The 14,094-nt window shown below is 46.8% G+C and overlaps 1 protein-coding gene and 1 long non-coding RNA gene across 3 annotated transcripts; one reads left to right on the top strand and one right to left on the bottom strand.

Annotated features, from left to right (window-relative positions):
• Positions 1 to 4,172: 4,172 nt before the first annotated feature.
• TSPYL2 (TSPY like 2) lies at positions 4,173 to 10,866 on the top strand. Of its 2 annotated transcripts, none has more exons than XR_015947191.1 (7): positions 4,173 to 5,290; positions 5,987 to 6,064; positions 6,233 to 6,344; positions 6,438 to 6,577; positions 6,658 to 6,737; positions 9,315 to 9,512; positions 9,693 to 10,866. XR_015947191.1 is itself a non-coding variant. In XM_035140809.3 (7 exons), the coding sequence occupies exons 1-7, from the start codon at positions 4,610 to 4,612 to the stop codon at positions 9,803 to 9,805; spliced, it is 1,311 nt and encodes a 436-aa protein (XP_034996700.1). In that variant the 5' UTR covers positions 4,173 to 4,609; the 3' UTR covers positions 9,806 to 10,866. The 2 variants fall into 2 exon arrangements, 1 of the variants encoding a protein (XP_034996700.1); XM_035140809.3 differs by having other exon boundaries at positions 9,315 to 9,421.
• A 1,977-nt stretch (positions 10,867 to 12,843) lies between these two features.
• Positions 12,844 to 14,077, bottom strand: LOC148683335 (uncharacterized). Its single transcript, XR_015947192.1, has 2 exons — positions 13,848 to 14,077; positions 12,844 to 13,758 (listed from the first exon to the last, which is right to left on the bottom strand). It is a non-coding gene; the product is annotated as an uncharacterized LOC148683335 (long non-coding RNA).
• Positions 14,078 to 14,094: the final 17 nt, after the last annotated feature.

Here is a 14,094-nt window from a genome sequence, read left to right as displayed (position 1 = left end):
TGGAGTAACTGTGCCCCTGAAGGACCAGGTGCGCAGCCTGGGAGCCATTTTGGACTCACAGCTGTCCATGGAGGTGCAGGTCAGTTCTGTATCCAGGGCAGCTGTTTATCAGCTCCATCTGGAATGCAGGCTGAGACCATACCTGCCCGCAGACTGTCTCGCCAGAGTGGTGCATGCTCTAGTTATCTCTCGCTTGGACTACTGCAATGCGCTCTATGTGGGGCTACCTTTGAAGGTGACCCGGAAACTACAACTAATCCAGAATGCGGCAGCTAGACTGGTGATTGGGAGTGGCCGCCGAGACCACATAACACCAGTCTTGAAAGACCTGCATTGGCTCCCAGTGCATATCTGAGCACAATTCAAAATGTTGCTGCTGACCTTTAAAGCTCTAAACGGCCTCGGTCCAGTATACCTGAAGGAGCGTCTCCACCTCCATCGTTCTGCTCGGACACTGAGGTCCAGTGCCAAGGGCCTTCTGGCGGTTCCCTCACTGCGAGAAGCCAAGTTACAGGGAACCAGGCAGAGGGCCTTCTCGGTAGTGGCACTCGCCCTGTGGAACGCCCTCCCACCAGATGTCAAAGAGAAAAACAACTACCAGACTTTTAGAGGACATCTGAAGGCAGCCCTGTTTAGAGAAGCTTTTAATGTTTAATAAATTATTGTATTTTAATACTTCTATTGAAAGCCGCCCAGAGTGGCCGGGGAAACCCAGCCAGATGGGCGGGGTATAAATAATAAATTATTATTATTATTATTATTATTAAATGTGTTAAGGTGTAAAAATGTTCACGTGAAATTACTATCAATATTTGGATTTCAAAGATAACCCTAATCGTTGAAAATGTCATCTACATAAAAAAAGTACTTATTCGCAGTTGTAGCTTAAAAGGCCATAATCAGGTTCTCTGTTTAACATAATATTATTTGCATGTACAGAATGACATTTTTGAGTGTCCCAAGTGCTTTGCAAATCACCTCAGTAACTCCTTGGGGGCACCATGATAAAATCTAAGGGCTCTGGGGGAGACAGAAAGGACAGTTTAAATGTGGTGAACTCACTCCTGCTCTTTTCCTTGTTCTTTGCAACATAATACTTCCCTTACCACTAGAAGTAATCTCTAAGAGAAAGTTGCTTCCATCTTCTTCTCTACAGGTCCAGCACCCTCAACAGGCATACTATAAAATGAAGACCTGCTTCCATAGCCTGTGCTCACATTGCCACCTTGTGGAATCTGCTCCCACAGAAGCCTTCCTTTTGCTATTATGGCACTCCAGCTGCAACCAAACTCTCTTCATTCCTTCTATACAAACATCACTGTAAACCTACACCGTACATGCACTCCTAGGGGAAAACTCTTTGCCACATAGAATATTTTCAGTATCCTCGACAGGTGCCTTATTATACATTTATTTTTATTTCTAAGTCCAGGTAAAAAATGAAGGGCTATTCCAAAAATGCTCACTATCAGAACACGACTTGCCCTGCAAAGCCTCTTGATACTCGTCAGCAAGTTGCCTCATCAGGAAAGATTTTTCTTGCACTGAGACAGATACTTGTCTCTGTTGCCAGGTACTGTCTACTTCTACCAGCAGGAGCTCTCCTCAGGAAAAACTCTCACCGCTGCCTAAGATCCTTTTATCTGGAGTCAATGGAGATTTAATGCTATGACCCTAACCCTACTTACCTGGGAGTAAGCCCCATTGATTAGTACTTCGTTATGAGTAAAAGGGGATCACTCCTTTGTATTATTTTGTAATTTGTTTCTTAAAAGAATGACACTTGCACCAGGAATGTTCAGAATTATGAGATAATGCTCCCATTCTAGTGTGTATTATAGTACATATAGATGCAGCCGAGAGCATGCCATGCACTGCTTTTGTGTTCCGTCTACTGACCCAGAGAGTAAACAGCAGTGAGGAAACAGGAAGAAATTTCGGCCTCATTTTACAGTCACTCCCACTCAATCCAAGTGTTCTACAAATTCTTGTCCTAAATCCAACTGAGTGTAAAAAAAAAATCTTTTGGGAAGAGCCTTAGCACATTGGTGGAGCACATGCATATGGTCTTAGATTCAATCCTTGTCACCTCTAGCAAGGGCATAGATGGTGAACACCTCTATACAGTACAGTATCTGGGAGAACTACTGTGAGATGCCTGGGTTGCTTAGACTGTGGTGCTGATAACGCCAATGTTGCAGGTTCAATTCCCCATATGGGACAGCTGCATATTCTTGCATTGCAGAGGGTTGGACTAGATCAGCGTTTCTCAACCGCTGTTCCGCGGCACACTAGTGTGCCGCGAGACGCTGGCTGGTGTGCCGCGACGTGCAGCGACGAGAAGGGAGATTTGCATTGTCACGTGCTATTTCTCCTCCTCTTTCCCAAAGCTCAGTGCAAACGAGCCTGGCGGCCGCCAATACACTGCACTGACCCGCCGGAAAGCAATATTTGGCAAGTGTTTCTTACAGTCATAATTATAATATAGGGCGGCACAGAGTTAATTTTTTTAACTTTTTAAATAGTGGTGTGCCTCGTGATTTTTTTCACGGAACAAGTGTGCCGTGGCCCAAAAAAGGTTGAGAAACACTGGACTAGATGATCCTCTAGTTCCCTTCCAACTTTACAATTCTATGATCACTCTATGATCTATGATCACCAAACTACATGGGCATTTGTCTGTGACCCATGCTTTAGACCGAGTCAGACAAATATCACTGTAGTTTATTCTAACAATGGTTCTTCCAGATTCTGTGCAGAAGTGCTTTCCATGGATGTCCTCCACCAAAGAGCTATGGCTGTTCCTGAAAGAAATGTTTTTACAGTGGAACCTCGGTTTATGAACACCTCGGTTTATGAATTTTCGGTTTATGAACACTGCAGACCCATCTGGAACGGATTAATTCATTTTCCATTACTTTCAATGGGAAAGTTCGCTTCAGTTTATGAACGCTTCAGTTTATGAACAGACTTCCGGAACCAATTACACCCATGCTTCAGTTTATGAACGCTTCAGTTTAAGTACTCCGCGGACCCATCTGGAATGGATTAATCCACTTTCCATTACTTTCAATGGGAAAGTTCGCTTCAGTTTATGAACGCTTCAGTTTAAGTACCCCGCGGACCGTCTGGAACAGATTAATCCACTTTCCATTACTTTCAATGGGAAAGTTCGCTTCAGTTTATGAACGCTTCAGTTTATGAACAGACTTCCGGAACCAATTGTGTTCATAAACCGAGGTACCACTGTACTCTCTACTGAGTTGCAGTGCAGCCTCCTCATGTCAGTTTCCCTCCTGGATACAAGCCTCCTCTCCTGTCTTTTGTTTGCTCCCTGTTATTTCCATGTCTGGAAGGAACTGCAGCATTCTGCCAGGTTTTCTGCTATTTGTTTTCTGCATCAGGCATCGAAACGTCCAGAAACTGCCTACCTTCTGTACTCCCCATTGGAAAGGCAGTTCATCACTTTTCCCTCTGCCCGGATACATGACTCCATACTCACCCGTTCATCACTTTACACATGCTTGCGTTGTTATATTTGCCCTTTTAATGCATTCTGGAGGTCCTTTCCGAACTCTTCGCAACACCCCCCGCGTCGTATTATTATATTTTTATTAATTAAATTTGTATACTGCCCTTCATCCGTAGACCTCAGGGCGGTCCACAACAAAACATTCTGAAACAATCTGTTGCCACCAGCAAACTCGACTGCTTCACTCTGGAATCCTTGGCGAGCCCAGCGGAGAACAGGCCCCGCAGCTCCCGCGCCCGCTTCTTGCGGGCCTCCCTCCCCCGGGGCTGCCGGAGAGGAGCAGAGGAAGAGCAGCGTTCTCCGCGAGCTCCCGCCCGGGCTTTTCCCCCCAACAGCGCTGTGCTTTTATACTGTGAAGCGGAGGGACATAGGAGACGCCAACGAAATGGCGGTCAGGCGGTGGTCTCTCTGGCCGGATCTCGAATTTCCCGCTCTCCGCTTGTACGTAGCTGGCGAAGGTCGCCTTTCGCTCCCCCTTTGTTTCCTGCTGCTTCTCTCGCGGGAAATCCGCCCAGCGGCCTCACGGGCCACCAGGCAAAAGAGTCCTTCGCGTCCCTCGGCACGTGCGCCAAAGGAGTACAACCGCGCCCGAGTAGCCGTGGTGCGCATGCGCCTCTCCCATAGTCTACCCACGACAGAGGGGAGAACCGAGATGTTTCGTAATTCGCCGGACATGGCCGAAACGCGGCCCGTAGAAAAGACCTCACCAGGGATTGGGCGAGTGAAAGACGGGCAGAGGCGGTGGCGGCGAGGCTCGTTGACCTATCAATGTCCGCCTGCCTCCCACGTGGGGCAGGAAGGCGGTGACTGCCGTGCCCAAGCCAGCCATTCAACTCAGGGGCCGGGCACGTGAGGGAGAAAGCTCTGTCGTCACTGGCTCGACCCTGATCGCCAGGGACCAACCAGGGGAAGCTGCGCAGGCTTCTCGCGCTCTGGCCGTTGGAGAAGCCCGTTTCTCTCGCGCCCCTCCCCCATCGGCATCCCCCCTCCCGCTTGTCATCGACGGTTGGGCTCGCGGCTTCTCCTCTTCGACGCCCTTCGATCCGGCGGCGCGAAGGGAGCGGAGCGGAGCCGGCCATGAGCGGGGACGGCGGGCACTGGGACCCGCCGCCCGCGGCCGCTAAGCAGCGGCGTCTGGACCCGGCTCGCCAGTCACAGAAGGAAACCGAGGCCGCACAGGCTCTGGCTGACATGACGGCCTGGAGCGGCGGGAGCCTTGGCGGCGCCGGCCGGCAGGGGGCGCGTGAAATCGCCGCGCCTGAGGACGCGGCCGGCCAGCAGGGGGCGCTAGAAGCTGCTGCTGCAGCAGCCGCCGCCGCCCTTCTTCCGAGCTCCCCCGACGGGGACTCGGGCGCGGAAGGGACCCCGGGGGCCGCCGGCGACGAGGCCAAGGCCAGCCCCGTGGCGGGCGACGTAGGCGACGGCCGCGAGAGGAGGAGGAAGAGGAAGGAGGCCCGTGAGAGGCGGAGGCCCGTCGAGGCGGAGGATGAGTGCTCCATCATCTCGGTGGGCGAGGACGACGACGACGACGAGGAGGAGGAGGAAGAGGAAGGAGAGCCCGGAGGGAGGCCGCCGCCGCGCAAAACGGAGCAGTACCTGGAAGCGCTGGAAGCCGTGCAGTTGGAGCTGGAGGCGGTGAACCAGCAGGCCGGTCGCGCCTTCGCCCAACTCAAGGCCAAGTTCGGCCACATGCGCCGCCCGCACTTGGAGCGGAGAAACCTCATCATCCGAAATATCCCCGGCTTCTGGGTCACGGCCGTATCCTGCCGCCGGGAAGAAAGCGGGATTTGAATAAAATTAAAAGCAAAATGAGGATTGTGCTATTAGTACGGGGTAGGGTGGGGAGGAGCGGGAGAAATCGGGGCTGTGCCGAAAGGGATATGGACGCGTTTGAACCTGCCTTACGCTTAATAGGGTGACTGCTCTGTCCAGCCCAAAGAGGACTGCCGAGGCTTCTCCGAGGTCTTAGGCAGACGAACTATGCAATGAGGAGCAGGTTGAAGAGTGCTCTGGGTTTTGGGAGTACCGCTGACCCAGAGCCTCGGGAAAGCAGTTCTCTCTTGTTGGGATATTATTAGTGCTGGATCTTGTCTTGGCTAGCAAGAAGCAAATTCATTCCAGATGCTTGAATAAGGTATTCCTGCCTTTCTGGATTTCCTGTTGTCCTTCTGCCTTGGCAGGAAATGACAAGCTTTAGCAGACTTACTAGGAACTGCAATTTTTGTATGCAAATTCTCAGGAAAGTAGTTGAGTGGAGTTTGTTTTCTTGATATGGCAAGACCCTTGAGGAAGAGAGTTCCTCAAAAAACATAGTTTTCCATATGATGGAAGTGAGAAGTGCAGTGTCTCAGATTTTCCTGCTATTTATTAACTAACTATATTTGTATATACCTCTTCCTACCAGAATCTTGGACTGCAGTATGTTGGTTTCTTTCCTTAACTTTAATTTTACAGTTTCTCAACCATCCCCAACTTTCAGCCATGATCAATGACCGGGATGAAGACACCCTGAGCTATATGACGAATCTGCAGGTGACTTCAGCAAAGCTGGTGCATGGGGGCATTGATAGATAGTCAAGTTATGGAGGGAAGGAATCCAATTGCAGCCTGGAAACCTGGGTTCTTTCTGTTTGAAGGACAGTGCCGTGGGTCAAAGGTTTCATGCTAGCCTTATGATTCTGACATTCTTTGATATGCCAGGTTGAGGATTTCACCCATGCAAAATCAGGCTGCAAGATCAAGTTCTACTTCAACAGCAACCCCTACTTCCAGAATGAGGTCATTGTGAAGGAGTTCCAGTGTGGTTCATCTGGTATGCAGTAGGGACAATATTTATGGGAACAGAACCCCAGATATGATGTGCTGTTGTTCACGTCTTCTCCATTTGTGTCTCCATCCTTTCCAGGAAGACTAGTGTCCCACTCTACACCTATCCGTTGGTGGCGTAGCCAAGATCCAGTAGCTCATGGCCGGAAGAATTTTGGCCGCAGTTTCTTCACTTGGTTCTGTGACCACAGCTTCCCAGCAGGGGACCGTATTGCCGAGGTGGATGGTATACTCTGTCCTAAATTGCTCCTTGCATCTCTATATACACACTCTTTAAACTCTTTTCTGCTTTCTTATAGATAATTAAAGAGGACCTCTGGCCTAATCCGCTGCAGTACTACTTGATGGGGGAAGGTGGTGAAAATGGTGAAGAAGACAGGTGAGGATGAGTTGGTTGGTCGTTCTGCTGGCCTTATTCCCATTGTGTGTGTTTTTTTGGGGGGTGAATTGGGAAAAGATTCCTATGCAAATAAGGATAATTAGCATCTAAAATTGTCTGATGCCTGAGTGATCTAATTTAGTAAGTAAGCAAGGTTTATTGTACTAGCCAAAGGCCATGACAAACCATATAAACACTATGGTATCAGGAAAAGAAATATATTACTACGTACTGTATATTCTGGCGTATAAGACGGCTTTTGAACCCAGGAAAATATTTTCAAAAGTTGGGTCTTATATGCTGGGTACAAGAATCTGCAGTTGCTGCATACGGTGGGGGGAGCTAAAAAATGGCCACGGCCGCATCCCCGCCATATGCGGCGACCGTATGAACACGAAGAAGCGCGCTCAGGAGAGGGCTGCTCCTTGCCGGGATGATCGGCTCCCGCATGGTTCCCTTTCGCTGACTCTGCCTGCCTTGATCTCTCCTCTCTATGGTTCCCTTTCGCTGGCTCTGCCTGCCTCGATATCTCCGCCTCTCTCTCTGCTCTCTCAACAACTGGAAAATGCTTTCTAGAGCTGAAGCGAAGGTGCTTCCCTTTAGCGCAGTACGGAGTGCTTGTAGCTGGTTGAAATGCCCGCCCTTGTCCTTTAAAACAACAGCCCCCCTGCTCCCCATTCTTCCTCATCTTAATAAGCACAGCAAGAGCCTGCCAGGTTTCCAACCCCACTTCCCCGCCAAAAAAGGGCTAGAAAATACTGTACAGTATGAGTTTCAGCACAGGGAGGGAAAAAAGGGAGGGAGGGAAGGAAGGAGGGGAGGGGGTCACTCAGCAAAGCAGTACAACCCCAACTCACACAGTATTTATATAATCTTTTCCCCTTTCCATAGTCTCTCTTTCTCTCTCTCCCCCACCCAGTCACTCGGCTCCCCGGTTTACAGATACAGTACTTGACAGGAGAGGACTGTTTTAAAAGCAAATGACCATTGAAAAAAGAAGTGAAGGCAACAAGCCCTGCCCACCTCAACATTCCACACTCTATCTAATCCTCCCTCCTCCCTTCCCTTACTAGCACTCTCTCTCCTACTATATACAAAGGCTAAAAATTCCTCACTGTTGTAACTGTGATCGCTGCTCCCCCTTAGAAAACAAACAGCATGGCACATGTTTGATGACAAACAGCCTTATGTTTATAAGTGACAGTTTTCCTGCTAAGTACAGTCATACCTCGGTTTAAGTACGCTTCAGTTTGAGTACTTTCAGTTTAAGTACTCTGCAGACCCGTCTGGAACGGATTAATCCACTTTCCATTACTTTCAATGGGAAAGTTTGCTTCAGGTTAAGTACGATTCAGGTTAAGTACAGATTTCCGGAACCAATTGTGTACTTATACCGAGGTACCACTGTACCTGCATGTCATAAGCATTTGAATTAAAATTACCGGTACCATATTGAGATCAAATTTGATGCTTTTCAAATTTTTATTTGTTGTGCGTTGGAAGAGGGGTAGTCTTATATGGCAAGTATATCCCAAACTCTACATTTTAACTGGAAAAGTTGGGGGTCGTCTTATACGCCGGAATATACAGTATATGAAAAACAGCCACTGTCTGAACCATCAGAATAAAATGCAGATGCACACGTAGATTGAGGACTCTACACAGGATCTAATTTACAGTGGTACCTCCAGTTATGAACTTAAATCTGTTCCGGAGGTCCATTCATAAAGTGCTCATAACATGAGGCTTGCTTCCGCTAATGGCGCCTCCCTTTGCTGCCGCGCTGCCAGATCGTGATTTCCGCTCGCATCTCAACAAGGGGCATCTACTTCCAGGTTAGTGGAGCACGTAACCCAAAGAATTCATAAGGGGGACGGTTTGCAACATGAGGTACCACCGTAGTGTTTATTCTGTTTAGTAAACAAAAATGAAAACTTGGAAACTGCCAAGGTGGCCTAATTTTTTTTGCATCGATTTATAATTACTAATGAACATATGAAACAGATTTTTCCCCCACAGAAAAATAAAGTACTGATAAGGGTTTCCTGTGAATGCACCAGTCCTACCTCCTTTACTCTTCCTTGCTAGCATAAGACAGAAACAAGTCATGATCCCTGGCTTGTGTTACATCAGAACCAGGTATCATGAGTTTATTTTACTCCAAACTGCTTATACTTTGTTTGAGTGAAACAAACCATGATGTCATGTTTGGACATAGTGCTAAGCCAGGGATTGTAGTTTGTTTCACTTCTGTGCTAGTACAGAGGAGTAAGGTAGAAGAGGTTGGTTACATGGCTCATGAATGACAAACCATTTAACTACAGTATGTTTTACTGTGACATGCAGTCTGGGCTATTGGATCTATCGGGTTGTGGTAGGAGAGATACTGTGGGCAAGAATAGAAAGCTGCTGTTGTGTGTGGATGTGAACTCTGTCAAGTTTTGTGGCAGCAGAAACTGTGCATGAAGTCACAGGGATGCTGACATATGAAGAGAGGGATTTGTAATTTGTGGCTGGGAGGCCAGCTGAAAATGATGGATAAATGCTGACACATTCCCTCCTTCCCTTGATGTTTAGTGAGACAGAGAATGGTGATGACTTTGTGGTGATTGTAGATGATGATGGTGAAGAAGAGGATGCAACAGATGTTCATGAGATCATGGATGAGGAGGAGGGTGGGCGAGGTAAGTAGTGGTGGAATAGGGATGTGTCCCCCCCCCCACAAATTGTGCCAGCTTCTGGACATCAAAGCGTGCTAAATGTAAAATAGTCCTGGTAAGTCAGGGCTCGGGGCAGGGAGGAGGGAGATATTGATCCAGAAGGGAATAGCTTACCTCAGAAGCCAGGGAATGGGATTGAGGAACAATGGAAAATCAGAAACGGGAAGGAAAGGGCAGTTCTGGTTGGTAGGCTAGGATCAGAAGTATCTTGATGTATCCTACTTTGCTGATACAGGTGAAGTTGTGGAAGAGGTCCTGAGTGGCCAAGAAGAGGGTGTTACCGGTCCCAGGTCCTCTCTCCGTGAGGAGCCAGATGGGAAAGATTCTGAGGCAGAAGACGATGGCTAGATCATTATGGAAAGACTGTCTGGTTGGACTTTCTCATGGTGACCTCAGTGGCACTTTGACCAATTGCACTTGGACATGGCAGGATATGGTGGTGGGAAGTTTCAGGAGCAGTCACATTGGTTATTTTGTACCTTTATTTATTGCAGCGACTGCATTTCCCTCCTGCCCTGGGGGTGTGTATGTTGCCACACACCAGCACTCCCCCATTCCCATTGTCTGATGCTTAGCATCTCTTCCTACCTGCCTGCATGGGGGCTATATGCATACTTGCCCTGTCCCCTGTTGGCTACTCAGGGTATAGCCTGCCCCGTGGCCTTTTCAAAACGGCTCAGGGTTCCTTTCTTCCATTCGGCATTACTAAGCTGCTGACTTTCACACCTTCCCTGCTTCTCCCTGTGAGGATTCTACTCATCCTGTAAACACTTCAGCTATAGAATGCCCTCTAGAGGCCAGTTAGTGCCTCCTGCAGTTGAAACATGTCATTACCCTGCTTCCTCCCCATCCAAAGAGTAAGGCCCAACATTTTTGGAAGTCTGGAAGTCTTCTGACACTAGTACTCTGCCAATTCTCAATGGGTTTAAAACGGTCCCTGGTGATTCAGATGCAGGCCTTGCACCTGGAGGCTTTGCTGAAGCAATAACAGCTCCCTAGTTGCACAATGTTTTGCTTAGGGTTGTTGTGTATGAGGGGAAAGAATGGCTGGCTGGGAGGAGGACTGAAGCACTCTGCTTTTGTGCCCAGGGATTTCCCAAATGTTCCGGGGGTACTGTGGTGTGGGAATATTTCTTGCAGCGGCATGGCACTATGGACATGTATGTGATGTCACCCCATCCTTTAACTATGTATTTATGCATAGTTTCCTAGCAATGTTTCTAAAGCATCATACCTGGTTGGACCCCTTATCCTTATCCCCATGGAGGCTGCTCTATGCAATGCTACTGATATTTGTAGAAAGGCAACTGTTTTCCTTGGCTGAGTTTTTTTGTATATTTCGTATCAGGACTTTGTACGTTTTTTTTTTTTACTACAAAAAAGCACTTAATATACAGAGAGCTTTCCAACTTGGTGTGCGGCTCCTTTCTTCCACCAATGCTTATTGGAGGTCCACAGCCACAGCTGTTTGCAGAAAATGTGTAGAACACAAAGTTGTGCAAATAGGCATGTTCCTTCTACATACTTCAGTCTGCACTATACATTTGAGTTCTTTGCAGTACTACTGTATTGAAAAGAGGAGTAGTGTTGAGCAGTAGGAGAGTGAATAAGAAGTGTGGGAAGGTGATTGCGGAAATTTGAAAAATGGGCTGATATTAGTCGTAAAAGCTGCATCTCAAAGGGGTGATGAGTGCAGGTTCAGCATGTCCAGCCACAATATTTTCAGAATAAGTCCCTAAAGACCACCCTCCACACACACACAGGAGTACGATTTAGGAACTTTAATGGGGAAATGTTGCCAGTGTGCAATGAAATACTCTGGCTTACAAAAGAGGTTAAAAATAAGATAAAAATGTTTCTTTGGATGTGTTTGAAGCAAGAGGAAGAACAAGCAAGTCATCTGGCGCGGATCCTCTGTATGGAGAAGACTGAGAAATCCTATTGGATAACAGAAGGCAGAACTGCTCAACACCTACTTTGCCTCAGTCTTCACCCAAAAGGAAGGCAGTGCCCAACCTGGTAATAACAGAATAAATAAAGGAGGGAGCTGCAGCCTTAAAAAGGAAAAGAGGTGGTAAGGGAGCCTGATGAGCTGCACCCAAGGGTGCGAAAAGAGCTTGCAGATATAATCACAGAGCCTTTGTAATTGAGAATTCTTGCAGAGCAGGTGAGGTCCCTGCAGGCAGGCAAAAAGTGGAAGAAAGACCCAGGTAACTACCGATCAGTCAAGCTTGACATTGATACCAGGAAAGGTCCTTGAACATAGTGGGGATGCAAAATTATAAAACTATTCTGGAATGAGGTATACGAGGAGCTGAAAAAAATTATTTAAGACTTTGTTTACCAGAAAACCAGAGGCTTTTTTGTTAGGATTAATAGCTAATGACATCCCCAGAGATAAGAGAAATTTATTCCTTTACACGACTGCAGCGGCCAGAATACTGATTGCAAAGAACTGGAAGGGGGAGAAAATACCATTAGTGTTAGAATGGCAAAAGAAACTCTGCGAGTTTGTAGAAATAGCAAAATTGACGGCAATTATTAGAGGCCATACAAATCAGAAAATAATCAAAGAATGGGATGGAGTGAAGGAATACATGAAAAAGCATTGTTCCGGAATTGAAATAATAATAAAGAATGGGTAAAATGCACAGGGGTAAGTAAGTAAAGAATAAAAGAATTAATTGGACAATTACTAAGTCGAAGTAACAACAAGATGGAAGAAATAAAAGTCTGAGATCACACACGGGCGTGTGTGGGGGTTTGTGGGAATTTCTAATATTATTTAGAATATAAATTTTCTAACTTGTTTTTATATATAGTAAAGAGAAGTTTAGAGTAATGATGCATATTTTAATTTCAATGTAGGCAATTTAGGTAATAGACTCATGTTAGAAAATGAATTTGATGTCTGTATTTTTGAAATTGAAGTTTGTATTATGTTTCCCCCCCTCTTTTTTTTCTTTTCTGGTTTTGAAAAAAAGAAAAAGAAAAGAAAGGTCTTTGAACAGGGGAGCACTTGGAAAAGGATGCTGTAATCACTAAGAGCCAGCATGTTTTCTGAAAACAATAAATGCCAGATGAATCTCATTTCTGTTTATGAGTTACAAGCATGATGGCTATCTCTCAACAACTAAACCAAGATTCTAAGGTGTACAAACATTGAACTGCCAAATACCAGTAACACTGGCAGTTGTTAAAGCCTGTCAGTAGTGGAATCGTGTTTTGGTTTTTTAAGAGAGTGCATTGATAGGAACAAAAGGCTTTTTTGCTTGCTGCTTTTTAAATTGCATCCAATGAAGCATCTCAAAGTGATTTCTCAATGCAATACAAAACTATTGCATACATAAAAGACTTTTAAAAATCAAATAAATTCAGATACTGACTTGGATAAAAATCTCCATTTTAGAAGGTTCAGTTGAATGAGGAAAGTCTTCAGTAGGTGCCAAAAATGAAACAGACAGTGTCTATCCTATCTGATAAGCAAAAGGAAGTACAGTAGTTCCAAAGGCCTGGTTCCAACATCATGCAGAATGGAACTCCCGATAGGATAATATCTGCAGATTCTCTTCTGCAGAATGCAGTGATCAGCTGGATGTATAAGGGATAAACAATCTTTTGGGTAACCTGGTCCCAAACTGTATGGACATTTGGTATACCAGCACCAATTCCTTGAACTTAGCTCAGTAGCTAATGCAGCCAGTGCAATTCTTTCAATAGTGGCATAATTTTATGGTGATATTCTGCCCAACTCTGCAGTTGAGCCATCACATTTTGCACTAGTGGCACCTTCCAGGTCAAACTCAAGGACAGCTCCACAGAGAGCATATTGCAGTAGTCCAATCTGGAAAGTACCGTAGTGCATGGAGAACAGACAGTGGCCAAGCTATCCCATTCCAGAAGCGCTGGTAGCTGTCTTGCCAAGGTTGGTAAAAGGGAGTCAGTCACAGAGGTCACCTGGGTCTCTAGCACCAGAGATGGATCCAGGAACAGCGCCCTCCCCCAACCTCCTGCCCAGATCATAAACCTGCTTGTTCAGGGGGAGTTTGAAACCATATAAAGTCAGCATATCAGGTTGAATTACTTTAGCCTGGGCTCTGTCATGTTCCTTTTTAAGACGCAATACATATTCCATGTGGGGAGCATTCAAATATGCAGCCGCCTCCTTTTGCACTCTTAAGTGATTCAGTGCAGGAAGGATGGTGTCATGCCTTTGTTTCTTTTTTAGAATGTTTGAGTTCATTCTTGTCGGAGAACAATGGTTTGGCTACAAGGCAGCAACTTGAGCAACGGAATAGTTTCTGAAAAAAATACGAGATGACTGGTAGTTTAGAAATTTTAACTTTTGTATTAAAAAACAAAACCAATCCTCTCTACCACCCCTCCTTACCCTTATAGGAATTTAGCAGACTTCTCCCCGGCCTTTCTCAGCCGCAGCTTCCCAGGGTCGCCCAGTTGATTGAGCCGGGCCATTGAAGGCTGCGAGCTCCGGATCCCACTCCCCCGGGGACCAGCGCTTCTCACGGACTCGGCGCGGCTCCATCCCTGGCGGAAGCATGCAGCTCCTCGAAGGGCGGAAGGCGCGCGCGGCCCCGCCCTTCGGGCCGCCATGTTGCTTCCGGAGGCCCCTCCCCAGC

This window comes from Zootoca vivipara, chromosome 15 (assembly GCF_965207765.1).
Source record: "Zootoca vivipara chromosome 15, rZooViv2.hap1.1, whole genome shotgun sequence".
NCBI lineage: Eukaryota > Metazoa > Chordata > Lepidosauria > Squamata > Lacertidae > Zootoca > Zootoca vivipara.
The sequence above is the reverse complement of the archived record's forward strand: the minus strand, read 5'-3'. Positions and strand labels throughout refer to the sequence as shown.